At 43.7% G+C, this 21,725-nt stretch overlaps 2 protein-coding genes across 2 annotated transcripts; both read right to left on the bottom strand.

Annotated features, from left to right (window-relative positions):
- Nucleotides 1-835: 835 nt before the first annotated feature.
- On the bottom strand, nucleotides 836-2,936 carry MIF (macrophage migration inhibitory factor; the record flags this gene model as incomplete). Its single annotated transcript, XM_080355503.1, has 3 exons — nucleotides 836-998; nucleotides 1,833-2,005; nucleotides 2,829-2,936. The coding sequence occupies 3 exons, from the start codon at nucleotides 2,934-2,936 to the stop codon at nucleotides 932-934; spliced, it is 348 nt and encodes a 115-aa protein (XP_080211629.1). The 3' UTR covers nucleotides 836-931.
- A 9,403-nt stretch (nucleotides 2,937-12,339) lies between these two features.
- On the bottom strand, nucleotides 12,340-19,975 carry LOC308047113 (solute carrier family 2, facilitated glucose transporter member 11-like; the record flags this gene model as incomplete). Its single annotated transcript, XM_080355372.1, has 12 exons — nucleotides 12,340-12,546; nucleotides 12,882-13,009; nucleotides 13,680-13,755; nucleotides 13,912-14,013; nucleotides 14,496-14,606; nucleotides 14,754-14,941; nucleotides 15,484-15,632; nucleotides 16,210-16,339; nucleotides 16,597-16,721; nucleotides 18,269-18,429; nucleotides 18,873-18,971; nucleotides 19,952-19,975. 12 exons carry the CDS (start codon nucleotides 19,973-19,975, stop codon nucleotides 12,340-12,342), a joined length of 1,500 nt encoding a protein of 499 aa, XP_080211498.1.
- Between the last annotated feature and the right edge of the window lie 1,750 nt (nucleotides 19,976-21,725).

Genomic DNA, 21,725 nt, shown 5'->3' with positions numbered 1-21,725 from the left:
GCAGGCCGCACCCGATGCTTGAGGGACGCGGCCTCAGCAAGGCGGACAGAGCGCTCGGACTGGGGAAGGAAAGGCGCTCCGTGCTTGCAGGGCCCCACACGGTGGCAGGTTGGAAGAAAGAGGACAGTGAAAGAGCTGAAGGAAATCAAAGCACAAAGGATGAGCCATCCATAGCAGCCTCAGAGGAGGAAGCAAAACCTCCCCCCTCTAGTCTGGTGGTTCTTGGAGACTATGACAAAAAGCCCGTGCAGAAGGTAACTAGCTTGACTGAGTTTTGATGGTGGCCAGGAAGGAACATGCATATTTATGTATGGCATTGCCTGTTTGATGGCAGGAATGCTTTATTATTCTACTTTCCTTCACCTCAGGTTCAGCCCTTCTTGCCACAGTGGCTTGCTCAACCCAAGGTGGAGGGAAGCCTCCCCGAAGCAGCAAACACAGGTTTGGCCCAAGGACTGCTTCCACTGTGGCCATGGAGAGGACAGAAAACAAATCCAAACTTCAGAGCAACAAGAAACCCTGAGGGCATCTACAGCCTCTGGGGCCCAGCAAGGTACAAATCACCCTGGAGTACAGTGAGGCACCTGCCACTCAGTCTGACCATGCTGTGAAATACCATGTCTGAGGAACAGAAGCAAACCCGAAGTGTTCCTTTTGTTCGCTTCAGCAGAGCACAACATACAGTGCTGACTGCACAACTCCATCCCCAACCTGCAAAGCCTACACCAGACAGCTTATTTCTAAATCTTTATTTGTTTTCTACACAGAGAAAACAGAGGAATGTTGAAGCAGCAATATTTAAACACTAGCACGGAGCCATCGATCTGTGAGAGTGTACAAAACGCAACACGGGGCCATCTGTGCGGTGGTCTCTGCTAAGGGGCAGGATGGGGGGAAGTCCAGGAGCAGCCTCTTCACAGACAGGAGAGCTCTACGCAAAGGTGGAGCCATTCCAGCCCACATTGGCAGCGTTCATGTCAAAGTAGTTGACATACACCCTGCAGAAGAGACACAGGAGCACACAATAAGTATTTGTTATGTACTTTTATATAAAGTAATGAGACAGGACAACAGGGACAGTGCTTCCTGTTCCTCAGAAGAAATGTCAAGCTTCATTTTTATGGAGATCTAGCTGACTTCTCTGGCAGAGCATCCAACAGGCAATATCCTTTGGAGTCCCTGGAGCTGTGCTTTTGCCTTCTTTAAAATACCAACTCTTCAGTCAGGGTCTGCTCAGGCACCAGACAGTATTTGGTCAGCAGCATCTCAGAAGAATCTTCAGAGATCAAACCCTTTTGTTCCTGAGCACTGCAGTCCCTCACACATGTCAAACAGGCAGCCTTACAAAAGCCAAGCAGGCCCTCAGGGCTGGCTCTGCACTTCTCACTTCCAGACCCAGCACATCAGTGGCAGCAGGTTCTTGCCGTCTCACTGCTGCACAGACGCTCTCCCAAGGCCCCATGGCCCATGAGGGAGCTGGTCACCTGCTGGTTTCTTCTTTGCCCATCAGCTCCAGCCTGTTACTGCTCCTGCCTTGTGCCTCCAGCCTCCCATCACCAAAGGACATCACACCTCAGCAGCAAAAAAGCACCGTGTACAACTTGTTGGTCCTCTGGAATTTTTCAGTACTCAGAGAATAGGAAGCCCTTTAATGGAGGACTCTCAAGGGAAAGATGTAGGCATCAAACTCTTAAGTGGACATGAAAACACTACAAATTATCACTTTGTATTTTCTCAATCACATGGAGTTATTCCTGGCTTTTGCTATTTTTAAATGAACTTATCGAAGCAGTTTCAGAGAGCCAGTTAATAACATCATGTCCCAGCCTTACCTGTCTGCAGATATATGCAAGTGCTTAGAGATCAGATCACACAGGAGCTTGGTGTAGGTCTTGTTCTGCTGCCCTCCAATTTTGCCAATGCTGTACAGGCTGCAGACCGCGCAGGGATCAGTGGAGCCCCCAAAGGACATCATCTGATCAGGTACGATGTGCACAGCGATGTACTGCGGGAAGAGAGCAAACATTAACAGCATATCACCTTCCCTCTCCTACGCAAACTTGCTTTAGGTACCAACTTCGAGCAGTGCAATTGTGTACTGTACTGCCCATGGCAGCACACGCTGCGGGGGTCCCCCAGGCTGGCTCTCACCTTTAGGAACAAGGGTTGTGTTTGTGTAAAGCTGCAGGTGGGACGGGAGCTCCTGTCCACTACAGCACCGCCGCTGCACAGGGCAAAGCACACATGGCGGGAGATAAAGGCCTTAAAATGGTGTTTGTGTCACTCCCTCAAATCACTGACAAGACACCCAGCCCGTCTGCAGTTCAGCCTTATCGCGCTTTGGTTTCTCAGGCTGCAGCAGTCTGGCCTGAAAGCCGCTGTACCTGGCCCGGGATAACCTGGAGTAGCCGGGAGCGGAGCTCCTCGAGCTGTTCTCGGCTTCGCCAGAGCCTCGCTGGCCTGGCAGACACCACCCCGTCCCCATCGTGCCGCTGGCACAGCTCCGCGGCTGAAATCCCGGCTCCCGGGCACAAGCACAAACAAATCCCCGCCCTTGTAGCTGCCGGAGCACCGAGATCGCTGCAGGTCAGGCTCCGGGAGCCGCCCGGCCTGAGGCCGCAGGGCAGTCCGGCCCGGGGAGCGGACACCAGCGCTTTCTCCCGGGCCGCACAGAGCGGGCGCAGCCCCGCGGCCGCCCCGCCGGGTCTCTCCCCTCATTGCCGGGCGCCGCGCACGCGTTCGCCTGGCTCCCAGCCCACCCCCGGGCCCGGGGCTGCCCCCGCGCCCCTTCCACCTCCGGCAGCGCCGGCCCCGCCGCCCGCCCTCACCTGCGCGGGCTTGCCGGTGGCCTTGGCCAGCTGCTGGGTGAGCTCGCCCAGCAGGCTGTCGGGCACGGCGTCCTTGCAGACGTTGGTTTGGATGGTGAACATGGGCATGGTGGCGGCGGGGGGCGGATGGCGGGAGCGGAGCGGCGGAAACTGCGAGAGCGGTGGCGGCAGAATAGAGCGAGGAGGCGGCGGCGGCGCTTTTATTGTGCGGGGCAGCGCCGGCCTTAAAGGGACCGCGCCCGGCGGGGCGGGGAGAGGGAAGGGGGAGACGGGACTGGCCCCCCCGGCTGCTGCTCTTGCTGCGGGTTACGGCCTCCCTCCCGCCGCAGCGTTCCGGGCACAACTGCCCCCACTTTCCGCCGGTATTCGCGTGCTTTGTTACTACTATTGAGCATTTTTGAAGTTCTGTTGTAGTGCTCGTCCCTGGCACTGTGCCCTTCTGCGCTGGGCAGCTCATACATAACCCGGGATCCACGCATGTGATGCTACCGCTTTAGGTTTTGCAGGATCAGGGCCAAAAGGGGCTTGCCTTGGCTCCGAAGGGAATTATCTTCTTTTGCAAAATAAAAGCACATTTGTACGTTTTTTGTTTTAACCGTGTGTATAGCTTTAACACAATGTAAGCAGAAACATCTGACTTGTTGGCATGTTAATTATTCTCTAACGTTTTTCAATCAAATGGAAGGGTAATCTATTATTCCACAGCATCTTTATTTTCACATCGTATTTCTCTACTTGAAAAAGGCAGAAGTGATATCTTTTTTTTTTTTCCTTAGAAACGAAATGGTGCATGTCTATTCGGAGGTGAGAGGCAGGCTGGGAGATGAGCCTTACGCTGGGCTGTGTGATGCGATGCACGTAGGCTGCAGAAGGCTCATCTCCCCACCCTACCTCTTATGCTGCCATGACTTGCAGTGACTCAGGGCAGGCTGAAGAGAATCAGGCCCAGACCTCTCTATGCAAATCTTTTACACACAGGAATCGAGCATGTGTTAATTTTAACAAAGTCCAAGCACTGCTGCTGCTAGAACGCTTGACCATATGTACATGTTACACGTGTGAACACACATAGCTCTGAACAAAGAGTAAGGAATGGTATGGCGAGGTTTTGGAGTGGCACAGGCTGTAGCACTGAGAAGTGTCAGAACTGAAGCATTTATTTTTTTTAGCAATTGACAGTGCTATTAAGAACTAATGTTGTCAGTTCCCTGCTGTTGTGTAGTTCCACTTATTCCTCCCACCTTCCTGCCTCCCAGAGCTGTTGCATGGAGGTAGGGTGGGGATTCTGGCACCACCGCTGTGCTTGCTCTCTGGGCCGCCAGGCCAAAAGTAGCAGAGCGTGGGCATTGCTGCCACAGAGTGGCGAGACATCTGCAATTTTATTCTCCTTTGGCTCCTTGACAAAGGAAAATGCAGTGTGTACATTTTCATAGCTTCCAAAAATGCATTTTTAGAAGTTAACTAAATACCAATGTGCTTCTGCATACCCCTCAAGTGGTTGCACCACACTCATGCATTCATGATACATTTTCTGGATGTACAGCATCTGTTTTAAAACAGAATTGCCTGTGATTAAAATAAGAACAATGAAGAAATGTGTCTAAGAGAAAAAACTGAAAGGTAAAATGTTTTACAGAAATATACCAGAGAGCATTCTGATGATGTGCCAGAGACAGAAGCAAAGGCAGCTTTTACGTTCCCTGTTAGAGAGTATACTTGTTAGCAAGTGGAGGTGGTCTTAATTGTGCTCGTGCCATGAGGTGCCTTAGGAACACACATTTCAGGGTCTGGATGCTCTGAGATTAATTCTGAAAGCATCTTGCATAGAAAGGCTTCAGAAGACATGTGGGGCAGGCTGAAGCTTTACTGGAGCCTGACTGCAAATAGCAGAGCGGGGGCATTCACAGGTTGCGGTTGTATTAGTACATACCCAGCTACATCCCCGTTAAAACCAGAGCACCTGGAGCAGGGAGGAGGAGCTGGGAGAGCAGCAGAGAATGCTGGTGCTGTGGCTCCAAGAACAGGCAGAGGCAGCGTTCTCTGAGCGAGTGGCTCTATGAAAGCAGGTTGATTTCTGGAAAAGGAAACTGCCTCCCCATGGAAGGTCCTGCTGTGTTTAGGGCCTTTGTAGCCATTCTGCCAAAAGAATGTGTATCTCATGGCATGCTTCAATGGGCAGCTTGGCAAGGCTTTAAGTGAACAGTATTTAATAAGATATACTCTATTTAGATACTAAATAGCACATTGCTTTATTGGCTGTGCTGCCTTGATTCACCAAAGCAACTTTCATTTGTTATCCCAACAAAGCATTTTTTGCAGGTTGAGGTGCAGGCTTGTATTTAAAGACTGTGGTTGCAAAGTGAAGATGTGATGGGGCAAAATGGGATGTTCACAGTAGAGCTCAAACAGGGGTGTGATGGGGTTGGTTCTTCGAGACCAAAAAAAAGGTCATAATACACCTAACTTTAGAGATTCAGGGAACATATCTGTACTCCATCTTTTTATTTTACTTTGGAAGCAAATGATCTTATCTGACGCAAGGCTTGAATAATAAATATTTATATGTAAATCTTCCTTTCATAATTCACCACTTTGGCCTCTGGGAATGTCTCGCTGTGCCTCTGCCTCATTTTGAGCTGCGCTCTGATCTTCACTGTCACTGCAAATTGTTCAATGGATGAAAAGGGGAGGGCAGAACAGTGAACAGTGGGTTTTTCCACTTAGGCCCTCTGCCTATGCTGTGCCCCGAGGGATGCACAGCACAAGTGTTTCTGCTAAGCAGCTGGATGTCTATGTAGTGTTAGATCTAAGGAGGACCTGGACTGCAATCTATCCCTTTTAAATAAGACGCAGTCATGTGTTTCCTCCTTTTGAAGGGAGGTCTGTATGCCACATTGATAGCCACATCTATTGAATTAAATGTATTTTGAAATCAGGTCAGGATAATTCTATTTAAATTTGTCCAGGCTGTTGAGCATGAACAGAGCAAAGGCATATCCAAATGGAGTGTTCATCTTCACACAAAAGACTTAACTGTTTGTAAAAAAGAAAAGCTTCTGTTAAGAATATTTTGAGCAGACACCTTCCATCTCAACCACAGGCCTTTCCAGAGTAACAAGACATTCTCAGTCATAGGGCTCCTGCTGGAATTTTACTTTTATTTAAGCAGCAGACAAGATGTTAAAACAGCAGTGGGTGGCAGCAGCTAAGGTACTGCTGCCGTTTGCGTTTGTGCCAGATACGGATAACATGGCTAGAGCTGCAGGGCTCAAAAACTGCGATGAGGGTTCAGGAAGAAGCTATTACCACCGGAGGGCACCTCAAGCAAAGGTGGTGTTGTTCCAGCCCACATTGCCAGCACTGATGTCGAAGAAGCTGACATAAATTCTGAAAGGGAAGACAGACACATGAGCTGCAGAGTGCTGCGGGCTGGCCAGGGTGCTCCTGCAACAGGCCACACACAGCCAGGCTGTAGACTGTCCCCTGTGGCTTTACACTTACCAGGCCTTGCAGTCCCTCCTCCTGCCCCCCTTTAATCACTTGCCTACTTGCATCCTGGAGATCCTGTGTTTTTTCTACTTCTTGTTTTAAGAAGATCTCAGGATGCAATTCTTATGTCTGTACCTGGGCTTTTGCACATGTGAGATCTGTGGGTTCATGCAATGCCTGAACCTCTGTTATTTTAACTAAGAAATGCTATGCTTTCTGGGCATTTGCATTGCAACTCATACAATTGCTCCTTTCCTCCTTTAAACTGGAGAGTTGCTCTATGCGCTTGGCGTTTAGCCTCTTCAAGCAGCATGTTAATAGAAGAACACCAAAGGCCAAGCTTGGGATTAACAGTTTTAACAATCTGTCTAAAGTCTTGTCAGACAAGTTGTGGTATAAGCTCACCTGTCAGATGGTATTTTCAGCTGTTTGTTCAGCAGGTCTTAAAGCAATCTGGAGTAGACCTTGTTCTCCTGCTCCCCTATCTTGCCAATGCTGTAGAGAAAGCACACAGCACAGGGGTCTGTGGAGCCACCAAAGGATATCACCTGATCAGGAGAGATCTGTATTGCTATATACTGTTGGAAGAAGATGAAAAGGAATATTATTTTCTTTTGGCATATTGAGAAAGGGTTTGAAAATCCGAGAAGGTGTTTGTGTCCCTAAACTGTGGTAAAAATAGGTGCATGGCTATCAGTTATGCTTTTCAAATTTTCCTGCATGTACTTTGTTGCACTTTTAGGCTTCCTAAGTATTTTCCTGCAAGTCACAAAGGTGAGAAGGTATGAAATACAACCATATTCCTGTGATGTACCATTTGGGAATGGTCACTGCCATCACAATTCTTTCATCTGTTGCAGAATGGCTATCTTCTTAACTAAAAGCTCTAGCAGCACATAAACCAAAACATCCCAGGCACTCAGAGATGCTTTTCACTAAAATGCAAATAGTTTCACCCTTGTTCTTATTAAGTTACCCTGCAGCACAGATCCTTCCCTGTCTGCTGTCTTCTCCTTGGAGAGCTGCTGCCACACCTTGCCTGCCACATGCGAGGCTTTCATGTGCTGACGTCCTACTGTGCAGATTTGTGTTCTGTTCTAAGATGTTCACTGCTGTGTCAAGGGCCAGTACAAAGACATCATACTATTTAGGCTTGGGAGTCTTGGTTCCTAATAATTGCTTTGGCTGATTAAGGACAGTTGCGGGGGAAGCAACAGCACTTTGTGTGCTGGGCTGCCCACCTCCAGGCTTGAGCAACTGCCTCCGGCAGCAGATCCTCTGCTTTTGTACCCAAACACACGTGAAGCCCAGGGCAAAAGTGACTGGGTGGTCTGGAGTCCACCACATAAGCAGATTCTGCTGAAACACTCAAAATCAGGCAAGAGGCATGCATGGGGATTGCTCTCGAGGAGGCAATCACAGAAATGCTGAGTGTCTGACAACTGCTCCTGTGAACACCATGCACTGCTGAGAGATGGGTTCTGGATGCTCAGCTCAAGTGCACTGTTGGAAAGGAGGACCCAGCAGTAACATTTTTACTGACTCCAAGAGCTCGGTGGCCTGCAATACCTCCCAAATCTCCTCCGAGCCACGGCACTCTCCCTGCCTGTGCAGGAAGGTCGGGTGCAAGCGGTGGTGCGTGATTGCATCGCTGCTGCCCTGCGTTCCAGAGAGATTTCGCACCTCACTGGCTCCTGCTGCAGTCTGCCCTGCTGAGGTAAATGTGAACTGACACAGCAGAGGTCTAAATCAACATCCTCCTCATTAAACAAAATACAGCCTAATCCTACTTTTGTTCTTGATAGTAGGAAAAATAGAAGAAAGTATCTATGTTAATATTCATGACCAGGCTGCAATTTTCCCTGCTGCTAATACACAGTGTCAGATCCACACACTGGGGAATCCAGGGATCAGTTCCTTTGGCATCCATCTAGCTTCTGTTCTCTTCTTACCCACGTTTATTAGCAGCGCATCATTAGAACTCAGCAGCAATTAACCCTCTTGGTAAAACAAGCTAGCCTGAGTACCAGGAGTTGTCTGGGTAATTAGTCTTGGCCGTCATTTCCAGCTTGTTTGGGTGCAAAGTGCATCAGACCACAGCCGTACAGGATAAGCCATGGAGATCCTGCTGAGATATCACCTGCTTGAACCTGTTCTCCTCTGGCTGGACACCCTGTGCTCTAAACTTTATGCCAAATGAAGGTACGTATATGACTTTAACATCTGCCCCAGAAAACAGATTATTTAAAAAAAAAAAAAAAGTGTTAACCAACATTGTTTTCTTCTGAGATCAGTTTGAAAATGTTTGAAACAGTATTTCCAGTAGAAAAAAAACCTACTCGATGAAAAATAAAAATAAGGATTTTTTTTAAATGGTACCATTTCCTGCGAGAGGAAGGCTCTGCATTCCAGCCTACCCTAATCCTTTCCTTCTTTCTGTGTTATAACCAAGAGACTCTTGCTTTCCTATTGCCTCCTTTGTCACGAAGAGCTTGCATGTCCTCTTCGAAAAAACCAAAATCTCTTTGTTATTCCCTGTATATTTCTAAGTCCCCTTGCATATCCCTTCCACACGGCTGCACAAACCTGTTCCAGCTGCATCCCAGCCCTGGCCTCTAGCTTTATATTCAGGAGCTGTTATGCAAGAACCACCAGCTGACACACCCCCACCCCCTCCAATAGCAAATACTTTTTTGCTAGACTGATTTTAAGAAAATATTTTTTGAGGAAAGATAGAACACATCAGTTTTACATAAGAATTTCATTATATTACTGTATGTGTTGGAGAAAAAAAGAAGTCTTACTCTCATTTACAGTTAAGCCTGCTTTCTGTGGAGACAAGACTTATACAAGCCTAAAACATACTTCTGACTATTCCCTGAGAGAAGTAACTCTGGTCAAATGTGGCAGAGATTGATTTCCTACATTTAATGAGACCAACTGATTGCATAGGACTCCGTTACTGTCCCTAGAGACAGAGGAGCCCCTTTATCAAACAGACAAACTGCCTGGAAGAGACAAGGATCCAGGCTTCTCCATGTCGATTGGCTTTTTATCTGGACACCAAATCAATTTGATGAGAACAGCCAACCACATACAACTGTTTTAAAGTCTGTAGCTACACATAGCCTACATGTAAATATATAGCCTGCATGGAATACCATCATATACAAAGCTAGTTTAAATACTTCAAGTATTTTAAGACCTCATCAGAGCTAAGTTACAGCAAGCAAGTATTTGACATTTCTACAGAGAGAAGATTCTAAATACTAGTGAGTCGTAAGGTGTATTAGTTTTTAGAGGCTATTGCTGAGAAATAGCTCATTGCATATGCACAGCTGATTAAATAAAGAAAACGTTTGAGCATCTGGACTTATCTGTGCTGGTTTGCCCATTGCTTTTGATAACTGCTGGGTGAGCTCCCCTGTGAAAGACTCTGGAACTTTATCCTTGCTTACATTTGTGTTAACAATGAATTTAGGCATCTTTATATTTCAAGAGGGTTTTCTTTCTGCTCACTTTGGTCACAGCTTTATTTCTAACTCACCTGCAAGCTGACTTACCTCACTGTGCTAGTAAGCATCTCAGGAGCCTTTAAATAGCCAGTGCTACCTTCTGCAGGTACCCCCGGAGGTGTGGGAGTGCCAGAGGAGGGACCAGGCGGCGTGTGCCATCTGCTAATGCAGGTACTCCATGTACAGCTTTCCTGGGGGGAAAGCTGCTTTTTGTGGTCTGGAAATGAAAGCATCCAAAATGACACTTCATATTTGGATACAGCCTGGCCATGAAAACCAGTGTTTTAAAACAAGTGTTGCAGAGACTGAGAGTGGGAGAGTTATAATTTGTCTCTTTATAAAAGTCTCATTATTATTTTAAAAAATTAGGTGGACGCCTCAGTTGTGAGGTCTGGAACGTTTTCTGTGGAATAGATCATAACAGGAAAACCCCAGTATCACATGTTGTGGAGACTTTCCCTCAAATATGACTAAGTCATAGATACCTTAAAATTGGGGTCTTAATTTTCCACTGTGGTGAGTACTGGATTCTACCTACTTAGAAGAGGTTTGTTTTCAACTTGCTCCTTTGTTGTGCGAATAGTCCCATAACAGTCAACAGGATCTCCTGAGAGACAGGAAATCCACAGGCTTTCCAAAATGAGGGGGTTTATCAAGAGTGGAGTATGTGGCAATGCTGAAACCAGTCCTATTTGCTGCCCAGTACAGTCTTACATGATTCAGATGGGTCAGATGGTGTTTGGTAGGGGGTGTTCACAGTGAGATATGTTTGGGAAAGCGGATTGAAAATGCTGATGGGGATAAAAGAAATGGTTTGTTGATGTCTCCATGTAAAAGGTCTGGGTGTCTTTATGCCCAGCAGTTTCTGTGACTTAGGGGCTTTTCTATCCTCCCCATCCCCCAACCTGTGGAAAAGAGGGAGGTTTCTATACCTTGCACTAAATGCTTGTACTGCAAAGGTGTAACTTAAACAAATACTTAAAAAATGGTGAAAACCTCCATATGAACATGCATAAGTTGACTGTATGGTATATGTTGAGTTTGTCAGTTCCTTCACTGTAGCACCCTTGCTGTAAAAAGCCAGCAAATGAAACATCAAGAGACGGTGTCCATGTACAGCCTGTGTTAGTGGACTGCATTCCTTGTATCTAAAGCATTCTGAAAATAATGAAAATCCTGAAAAAAGTTCCAGAAATAAAAACTGTTTGTACAGACTTTTCAGGGCATGTTTCCTGTATTAAAGCATTACAAATAAACTCAAGTGATAGCTCCATCTGTAAGGTGAGGAACTGCCATTTGTAATATTGATGAATTGTAATATTGATGAATCTTTTCTTCAGTGATCAGTTGAAAGCAGGTGGCAAGATCCAAAGCATTTAGTCAGAAATCATACTATACTTGTTTGTGGTCACTTGGAAAAACTTTGACTGTATTTCCAATGAACTTCCTAAACTATTTTTTCTGCTGGTTACAATAATCACTCTTTATTCCCAGCTTGCTTACATAACAAGAAAAACGTTTCCAAAACAAACTCTTTCTTCTCTGGAAACATCTGATGTAATTCCCAGAAGCTGATGTACCAGGTGTCCTTAGACACCACAGATGCTCTTGGGAGTGTGCTGTATTTTATAGGAACCATTTTACTTCTTTCATGTACAATAATAACTCTGGCAGGTCCTTCTCCATGCCTGGAGTTACTAGGGTATTCTCCGCTGAGATTTTCATTACATCTCCAGACAGGTTTTTGCACAGTATAATTTCAACTTCAATATTTTTTTTGCTGTTACCATGGCCAGAACATTTTTTCTTAATTTACTCTGCTAAGTTTTGAACCCGTATCTGTTTGCGCCACCCTACATTACATATCCAGCTTTCCCTCTGTCAGCCTGCTAGTCAAATATTTCGGACTTCTGTGTTTCTCCAGACTCATGATCACTTGGACTTCTTAATCCTTCCTTCCCCTGGTTTCTCTTAAATTATTTTACTTGGTCCTTCATGTTTCTAATACTCCTCTCTGCACTATTGGTCAGCAGTTTCCTGGTTCTGAGGGCATCCGAGCTGGTGAGGTCTTGTTTAGGAAAGCGCAATAACAAACTGTTCAGATACCTGTGGCGCTGGGCAGACTCCTGGCAACCAGGGAGACCAACGGAGACCCAGGGCTGTGAGCAGAGCCTGTATGGATGTTCCTGGTGCAGGATTTGGGCCCTACGGACTGTTAATAAAATGTTTTAAAGCTTTGTAAGGTAGATTATCATAAAAGGGTTTTTTAATAGAAAAAAAAATCTTTATATTCAGTAGATCTCAAAAGGGAGTGGTGAAATTTCCTGTGAAAATGTTAAGCTATCAGCAAGAAATAAAATTCTAGGACAATAAAATTCATACCTATATTTAAAAAAAGAAAAAAGACACAGAAGAGCTTGCAGTCTGTCTTTAATGTTTGCTGTTTCATTCTATTGCAACATTGTTTCCTGTCTTTTCTGAGAGATGCAAATTTCTCCTCTGAACATTCAGAGTTTGGTGCAGAACAACTGTTCCTTAGGAAGGTTGTTTCCAGTGGCTGAGGTTTCTTTTTTCCCAAAATTCAGCTTGTTGAACTCTGCTTTTATCTCCATGATTGACTTTCCCTTGGTCTCAGGGAGATACAGGTAGATGAAAATTGCCGATAGAGCAAGGATTCCCAAAAAGATGAGGAAGCAGAAGGGTCCGAGGTTTTCCTGCAGGCAGAAATAGGAGACACTGTAAGGAAGATAAGAATCTCATTTCTATTTCCCTGCCCTTGGGTGCAAACTGTGTCTTAGTAATTGAAATTCCAATATGTGCTCAATACACAAACCAGGACAGGTATCAAACCAAGAGTTTCCGCTGGCCAGTTTGACCTGAGTCCAATTGCTGCTCTTCTGACAGGTCTGGGGGATTCCTGAGCAGGTTTGGTATTTGGACAGAGCTCTAAGATTTGCCTTTTGTTGCAATATACTGTTATTATTTTGTTCTGTGTCAGCATTCAGAAGTTAATTAGCCTGGAGCGAGGGATCCAGTTAGAGTAACTTACAACAATGAGTGGAAAAATCATCCCAAGTGCAAACAGTCCTGTCCAGTTGATGCAGCTGACAATCAGGAAGGCTGATGGTCTGGATGACTGGCTGAAGATTTCAACCATGATAGTTATAGTGGTTCCGGCTGAAAAAGGAAAGCAAAACACAAACTGGGTGTACTTTTCTTCCACAGTTCCTCAGTGCATCTTACTCCTGCCAAAGATCCTCAGAGTGGCAGTGGTAGAAAACAGCAAATGGGCAGAATAGGTGCCTGCTGGCAGGTGGCCTCTGCGGTGAGGGTGAAAGACCTTGGTTCCAGAAAGGGACTAGAGCTGCTGATTTAGATTTCTGTCATACATCCTGGAATTTTTCTTCTGGTGCCAGTGGATCTGTGCAGTTCCATATTGCACTGGTGGCCATTATTAGCACAGTAAATAAAACCAGTTCCACTTTTGGGTTCTGTGGTCAGTTCCACCTGAAGCGTGTTGGTAGTCATAAAGCTTAACTTGCTGAATTAGTGAATAATATACCTGGCAATGCCTAGAATCCTGGTTTTAGCTGAATATTTAAAAAATTGTTCTGAAACATCTGTCTCAAGCCCTCTGGAGAAGATGATACTGTATTTTAAATCATTAGATTCTGTGATCAGCAATAAAATTTGAGGCATCTATATCCTTTTCCTGTCTCCCACTTGTATATATCTGCCTTTCTCTTCTTAATTTCCACAACTTTACCATGGATCTAGCCCGTTCTTCCTCTGCCAGTTGTGACACCAACCAATACGATACCAAATTTCCACCCATTGATGTACTCACATGGTCCAGTTCCATAGAAGATAACAAACAGGAAGATCAAGATAACACTGAAGTAATGCATCCAGAAATACTGATGCTAAAAGTGAGAAACCAGTGATATCAAACCATTAGATACATGACAGAATAGCAGAGCTCTGTATTTTCCACCACTGACTCAAGTTTTGTTCCCAACCTGTGAGGCAAGAGTAGCAAGGGCTGATGCTGAGCAGCCAGCGAGCTGCTGCCTCTTTACCTGCAGCGACAGCGTCATGGTCAGGAGTGCCAGCACAGAGCCCATGAGCGTGTACCCTCCACACAGCAGCACCCTCCTCCCAAATCGGTCTATGAGGGTGGTCTGAAAAGCAGAAAATCAAATAATGCCTCCCTTTTCCATATGTTCTTTGCAGAAGACTTATCTGAATAACAGCCAGAAATCAGTGTCATTTGAGAGTCTCTTAATTTCTAATGAATTTAATTTGCTTCTTCAAAGCTAACTTGTTATTAATGAAGCTGCATCTATCAGTCAACCCTAGGCTATTGTTAGACAGTTCTCTTTCTTGTGTGCTAGTATATATACAATTGTGCACATGTACATATACATAACTAATCCAGAATACCAGAAAACTATTTTATAGAGTAAAAATTAGTCTAAAGATGTACAGTTATACCAATAATTTGGGAAAAGAGCTGCTTTCTATCCTGCATGTGGTTTTGCAGAAGCAGGAAGATGTGTCTTAGGTTATGCAAATCTTCCCTGAGCCCAGTTATAGGTAAGGTAAAGTACAATTCTTGACCGCATGAAATTTTTCCTTCAGACTCAAGTCTGAAAAGACTTACACACAGTATAGAGGATAAGCATTCACACAACCCAACTCCAAGGGACACGTATGGGATAGTGTGTTCTTCAAACTTGGCTGTGTGGAATACCTCGAAAGAATAGAAGTATATCTGAAAAATGGAGAGAGGAAATGCACCTGTGAAAAAAGTGTTGCAGTTGGGATGCCATTCTTAGCTGGTGTAACAGCATTAACTTAGGGAGGTTTGTAATGCTGCCTAGAGCTGTCTCATGTTCTAGGGATAAAGAGAGCACTCAACTGCATTGATTCCACAGAGCTGCAGGGTGGTCATGACAGTCATCGAGGTGTAAAGTTGCCAGCGCAAAGACCGGTCTTTTATTACTTCGAGGACACGCAAGGTTTTTGTGCTCTTCATTGCAGCCTTCTCCTTCATAATGTCATCAATTTCTGCTTGGTGGTCTCCTTCCCCCCAGAGCTTCCTGATGGCTGTTGGGGGCAAAGCAGGGAGTGGATTATTCTACTAGTACAGCTGTCATGAGTGGTTACGTTAAACCCCTTAGTCTGCCTGTCCATTGGCGTAGGGGGTTGTGTCAGTGCTGTCTGGTTCTGTCGTCTGATTGGGTCTGGAATTTTGACTCACTGGTTGTCAGTACAGCATATCTTTCTAACATTGAGTTGACTAAATTGTAAACAAAGTAAACATTTAGCTACATTTTATTTAATAAAAAATGAACTACCTAAAACCATTTGCTTTGAAGAAATAAAGTGGTACCCGCCAAAGTGGGAAAGCTTAGACATGTTAATAGAATATGTCTTTCTTAACCAAATAAATTAGAGTGAGTGAGGCCCCAGGTTAGCAGAGCTGTATTGCCGTAGGCGCCTCAGCTGTTTTATTTAGAATTGCCTCTGCTGTTTCTCCATGGCACTGCACCTTGCTGCACAGCTCTGCCCTGCTTGCTTGCCTTCTACAGAGGCTGTCACTAAAACATCAAATGAAGCGAAGTAAGTGTGGAAAGCAAACACTTTACCTTTCCTGCAGGCTTCCTCATTACCCTTCTGTATCAGGAGGTAGGATGGTGAATCAGGGAAAAATGGGAGGGTAACCAGTTGAACCAATGCTGAAAGTCCACTAGATGCTAATAACCACGGCCACAAAGCTTCGCTTCCTAAAATCTCCCTGGAAAGTGTATGTGAAACAAAATTATGCTGAGATAGTGGAATGAATGTTCAGAAAGTTTTTCTGAGTGATGAAGATTGCTCAAATTCCATTCAAGGGTGCAGTGGAGCAAAATCTGAATTGATAATTTGGCAGATTTCACACATTTGGCTATTTTTGTTTCTGTCAATTTTAAAGGAATTATTTGGCATTTTGAAAAACTTTCTAAATATCATTAGGATCCAATATAATGTCTAGAGAGCTAATGAGACTCATTTGACCACTGTTTGACCACAGGATCAAAACATTATGCTAAGACTTTTCATGTAATTACAGTACATTTTTAAGGGGAAGGCCCCTAGTAGAAAGGGTGTGGAAATAAGAAGAAATCAGATTATGAATAGTTAATTTTCTGTCTCCTGTATTTTAACTGTATGTTTGCCTCAATTATGATCAAAACTTTTTTTCTGGCATAAGCTGAGACCTGTTTTGGGGAAGATGAGTCACTTTGTCAGTCACTGACTAGATGAGGGGATAAGGTTACAGAAAGATTTCTATTACTTTTAGTGTAACCTGATAGCAAGATTGGAGTATTTACCGCAGTCCAATAACCTGTCCTGTGAGTTTTCCCAGTGTTAGAAAAACAGAAACTGTGGAGTTGGTGAATCCACGCAGCTTCTTGGGTGAAATCTCTCCTACATATTGAGGATGTATATTGAGAGAAAAACCTTTAACATAGAAGAGGATAAATGACAGTTAAAATATTTATAATAGCTTAACTTTCTGACTTCATCCTCTCTTACATTGTGTCCATTCACTCTGGTATTTGGAGTATAATTTCTTGCAAAAAAGTATTATGTCTTTCACTTTCATTAAGTGCGCAGTATATTTGCTTTATAAATCATTCTCCAAGAACAGCAATATGTATAGAGACAACCCTGAGACAGCCGGGATGCTTGGACTCCGCAGTGGCCTGAGCACATACCTGTACCAATTCCATAGAGAAAGCGGCCGACCAGAATCATCTCGAAGGACTTGGCTGTTTTACTGAAGGCCATGATAAGTGCAGCTACCAGAATGATCAGGTTGGCGCACATTTGGCACTTTTTTCTGAAAAAGAGAAAAAAAAAAAAGCCCATGAGAATTTAGTGTGAAATAAGCACTCTTGTGCTCTTTTGAGTGGCTGGAAGCATAGTACAGCAATTTCTGCTGTTTGGAGGAATGGCTGAAACAATTTTGCCTTTGGATAGTCAAAGTGATTCTTTAAAATTTTAAGATCCCTTAGATCTGAATTCATTAATATTTTTTGAGCTTAGAATTTAAGCAGCTGGAACACTTCAGCATTTCCTCCATACAAGTGGGGAAAGAGATGAAAGAGCTGGCCCAGTTTGTCACCAAGATTTTTAAATGGCTAGAACTCCTCATAAATTGTCAGGTTGTTCCTCAGAAATAATCTGAGTCTGTGGCTCCCATTCTAGAATGGCTCATATTAAAGACACTCCTTGCTAAATGGATGTGATCTGAGATGGCAGAGTTTTTAGAGGCATATTTCAAAATACACTCTGTGTGAATCATGGGCTGCTATGTTCATACGCCCCATTTCTCAGGCTCAAATCAATGTATTTTGCACTCTGTTGTTTTGCCGTGGTGCTCGCTAGGCGAGAGTCCTCTTGCACGCATTAAGGATTCACAGAGATCCTCTATTTAGAAGGCTGTGATCCAGCAATTATCGTGTGTTAAATAACCCGTGCGAGAAGTGCATGGTCTTGTTTCCAGTCTTGGGAGACCCTGTGGGTGTGGGATGAGGCAGTGTCCCACAAGAAATTTCTTGGGGGCACTTACCTGGTAGGACAGAACACAATTGCAGGCAGGCTAAGGTGGTTTGTTGAGACCCATATGAGGGGCCTCTGGATCAGTGGGTTGTGGAGCAGATCTTTAAGTGGGTCACACCAAGCAGATATGTTTGCCAATTTCTCTGCAAATGAAATTAGTGGTGTTACACAAAAGAGAGAACAGACCAGACTGGTGAGGAATCCTTTCTCCATCCAGTGGAAAAGATAGTTTGGAATTGACTTGCAGTAAAATGAATTGCCAAGAACATTGCCAAGATGTCTCTTGGATAATTCATTTTGGTGCTGATTGTATCTTTACAGCATAGTTACAGGCTTTTTTTTTACCTGTTCTGTTCACATTTTCACTAGATGCTAGAGTATATTTGAATATTTAATGTAATGTCATCACCCAGGATGAGTGCATTTAAGTGGAAATCTGTCTCTTATTTGACACTTAAGGATATCTTCCACACAGTGGTTTCCAGGTTCCAACACAAGACACACAGCTCCTTTTTTGGTATTCGAGGAGCTTGGGAGACCTTTATGGGAGTCATAGGGGATCTTGAAGAGAACAGGAGGCAGTTGCACTACCCTGCTGCTCCCAGAGGCCCCGATCCAGTGATGTGTTGGTGAATGCAGCCTTTGCAGAAATACAGTTCCCTGGGGAGGGCAGATAAACAAGGTAAAATACTGCTTGCTACTTGAAGAGGTGGGTGCGTGGGCAAACCAAATCCGTTTAGTCTTCAATCAGACTGCTTCAACCAAGAAGCACCTTGGCATTTCCCTGCACTTTCTGACTATTGAGCTGTTAGAGGAAACACTTACTTCCTATATTTTGTAGTCAGGTAGCCACAGCAGAGGCTCCCCAGGAATCCTCCCATCCCATAAACAGACACAATGAAGGACCACAACAGCATGATTGTCTCAGGGTGGAGGGGAGAGCCATGTCGCTCTATCCAGGTTTCATTAATAAACTTCCTGATGTGCTGAAAAATAAAATGAGATTTGACTGGACAATGGGTATAAGATCCCTTTGTATTATTTGGCTGTTGTACTTCAGATCTAGCCTATGGTTCTAATACTAGCCTTCTTGTGAGACTAAATTTCTTAGTAAAGCAAGTTAGCTGAGATCACATTGCAAAGTCTTTACATTTGTACCAGTCTGTAAGTTTCCTGACAAAGCATGCTAAAAGCACATTTCTGCCTTCCTTTGGAAGCTCCTGTGCTGTGTGGTAACAATTTATTTAAAACAGAAAGTGCTATCCTGTTGTTTAAAGGAGAAAAAGTTCTCTACGCTTTTTATGTTAGTTAGACAAAGAAAAGGCATAGGTGTATCCACTGAATGCTCAGTAATTTTGAGATCCATGGGTGAATGGATAGCTCGGGATCCCTATTTTCTGTTTCCAACCTCAGAGAGATGGCTACTTACCGCTGAAGGATAGCTGATGACAGAAATGTGGAATCCATATGGGAAACTACCACCAATTCCCAGCACAAAGATCAGTTGAAATAATCCCCGGAACTGAACCTGCAAAGCAAGAATAAAATACTCCATCAGCTTCTCATGACTCTAGATTTGTGCAGGGCCAGAGTCTATGTAGCCACATTTGCCCTTCCCTTCTGGATATCTGTGTTGTCCACTTCTAATCCTCTTAGACTTAAACATTTTTCTGAAATCTCTAACTTACTGCCAAAGTGCAATCCTCAGCCACAGGGCCACAGCAAGACTAAGTGCTACTACAAGAGGGATAACCCACCACTTTGCTTGCAAGAAGGAGAAAGAGTTTTAAAAGCTGTTCCCGATAGTACAGCTTTCAGTGTGTGCCTGCAATAGCTGACAGGTTGGCAGTCCTGCCTGTGGTGAAGAGGGAATGAGTTTCCTTGTCTGCAGTCTGCAGTAACCTATATACATCAAACCAGAAGTTATGAACTCACATTCTTACTCTTTTTTTTTTTTTTCACTAGACTTACAAATTGACAATTTTAATTCATAAAAAGGAAAGCAAAATAGCTTCTTGCTGGCAGTCAAGAAATAGAGCAAGAAATAGTTATCACTTCTTCCTTGTTTAAGACTATGGAAAGTCTTGATGGATTATATTAATTATCTTTAGATGAAATGAGGAAAGCAATTTATTTTAGAGCTTATGTCATGAATTTCTTAGTCTTTTGCAGTACAGTTAACCTATTCATTACTTTGGAAAGTAATCAGAGTGCTTAATAATTAGTATTATTTTCAGTAATTCAGAAAACAAAAATACAGTAGCATTGTCACTGGTGGAACTGCCAGGACTTTTGTTAGTTTTGATTGAATTTATCTTTTTATTTTATTTTACCTTGCTGCATGGAAAAGACCATGCAACATGTTCTTGGTAATATTTAAATGCAGAGAAGAAAGATGGTCGCTGTCCCAAAAGAGCTTACAATCCTTAAGGAATCTGGATCTTTAGTATTTTGTTAGCTTTGTCCTATATAAGGCAGAGCCCTGAGAAAAAGCGACCAGTTACTCACCAGGTCAGAGAAGACGGCAGCCATCTCCTGGGCCAGAGCTGATTCCTGTTGCTTACTGGTTAGTACCTGCCAAAAGAACCAAATGCTCACATAATGCAATAGCAGTGTCAGTGAACTAGTACCACATTACTGAAGTTAAATTTTACTTCAAAAGTTTTTAAGTTAATTACACGTATTTCAGCTGTTGTACAAAGTTTAGAATTGCTGGATTAAATATTTCAACCAAGGGTTGTGTCTAGCCCAGGTAAACAAGTTGGTTTCCCTTATGGGGAACATGTGTACTTCAAGATCTCTGTCTTGTGCAAGGGGGATAGAGAATTGAGACATCGATTTTAAATAGGACTGCAAAAATCATAATTCACTTAGTTTTCAGTATAAGATGAGAAACATAAGGACAAATGTATCTGTTGCGACTCTTAATTGAGGCTTGGACAGTGAACCATAGGACTTCGACATAAAACAGGAAAGAGCTATTCTCTCTTCATGTGACAGCAACTGGAGCTTGTCATAACTTAATCATTACTTAAAGCAATTGAAATGCTTCATCAGTTTGGGATGGGGGGCAAACTCAACTATTCTATAGTGGCACATCAGGCTTAACCAGCTAAATATGTAATAGTAGCTTATTTTCCTTTGCTGGGAAAGATTCAATGTCATGCACAGATTTTTCTGGTATTTTCATCAGCCAACATATTTATTTCTGTGTCTGTGATGACAAAATTATTGCTTTGAAGCTGCTCTGTAACCTTTATAGCTGGATTGATGTCTCTTCCTTCAGACAGAAAATCCTCAGGCTTTAACTTTATTTACTTAATAATTAAGAAGGTTTTGTATGTACTAAGTTGATAAAAGGCTTACTTATCATTTGCCATTTACACTTCAATTAAAGAAGAAGAGGACTAAGAAATCATAAATGGCTTATATGATGCAAGCAGTCATATTTATTAGAAAATACATCACCTGTAAGGAACATCAGATTGTCTAGCTAATGTCTGAAATGTAGCACGTAGCACCAGCCGGCCATTTGTCCCATCGTTATGTGACCCCATCATGAATTGACTCTGTTGTTGATGTGTGCTGAGAATTCATGGCGAGTTTTTTTCCAGATGAGGTTCTCCAGCAGATAAACTGTTGTTAGAGCACAAATGAGACTCTCCCTTTGATGCTAGGAATTAATTTCCTTTTCTGTAAATCATGCAAAGTTGAAACAACATGATGTGCATTTGACAAAGGAAGGAAATGCCATGTTAGCTGCTAGTATCTGCCTTGCTTGGATGATCTTGGGGGAAGACACAAGCACGCAATGATGAGTAGCTACCACCATGGGGCTTTCCTTTGCAAATGAAGCCTGTTTTCTTATGTTCTACTTCATCACTTCTATTTAGTACAGTTTACACACATTGTAACTTTTACTCTTTGCTCTTGTACTTTCGTTTAGGACTCCTGCTTTTTGTAGGTTAAGAGTCTTCCTCCTGTAATGCCCTCAATGTGTAATGTCTGTTGCATTCATGTTGATTAGTTACTGTGCTGCTTCTGTGCTCTGATTACTTACACTATGCTGAGGCCCCCTTTGTTAGACACACAGTTTCATGATTAGTGTTAACGAGTAGCTACAGATAATCTTTAGTCATAACTGTGATCCGGACACTGAATCTCACAACATCAGGTAATTTAGTCATTTAACATCCAATTTTACAGTCCCCTGTGACACACACGTGCAAAGCCATGCAAAGCCTTCCCTAATAGAGGCCAGCTAGACCAGACCTACTGTTTT

The sequence above is a fragment of the Nesoenas mayeri genome, assembly GCF_963082525.1.
Source record: "Nesoenas mayeri genome assembly, chromosome: 17".
NCBI classification, from domain to species: domain Eukaryota; kingdom Metazoa; phylum Chordata; class Aves; order Columbiformes; family Columbidae; genus Nesoenas; species Nesoenas mayeri.
The sequence above is the reverse complement of the archived record's forward strand: the minus strand, read 5'-3'. Positions and strand labels throughout refer to the sequence as shown.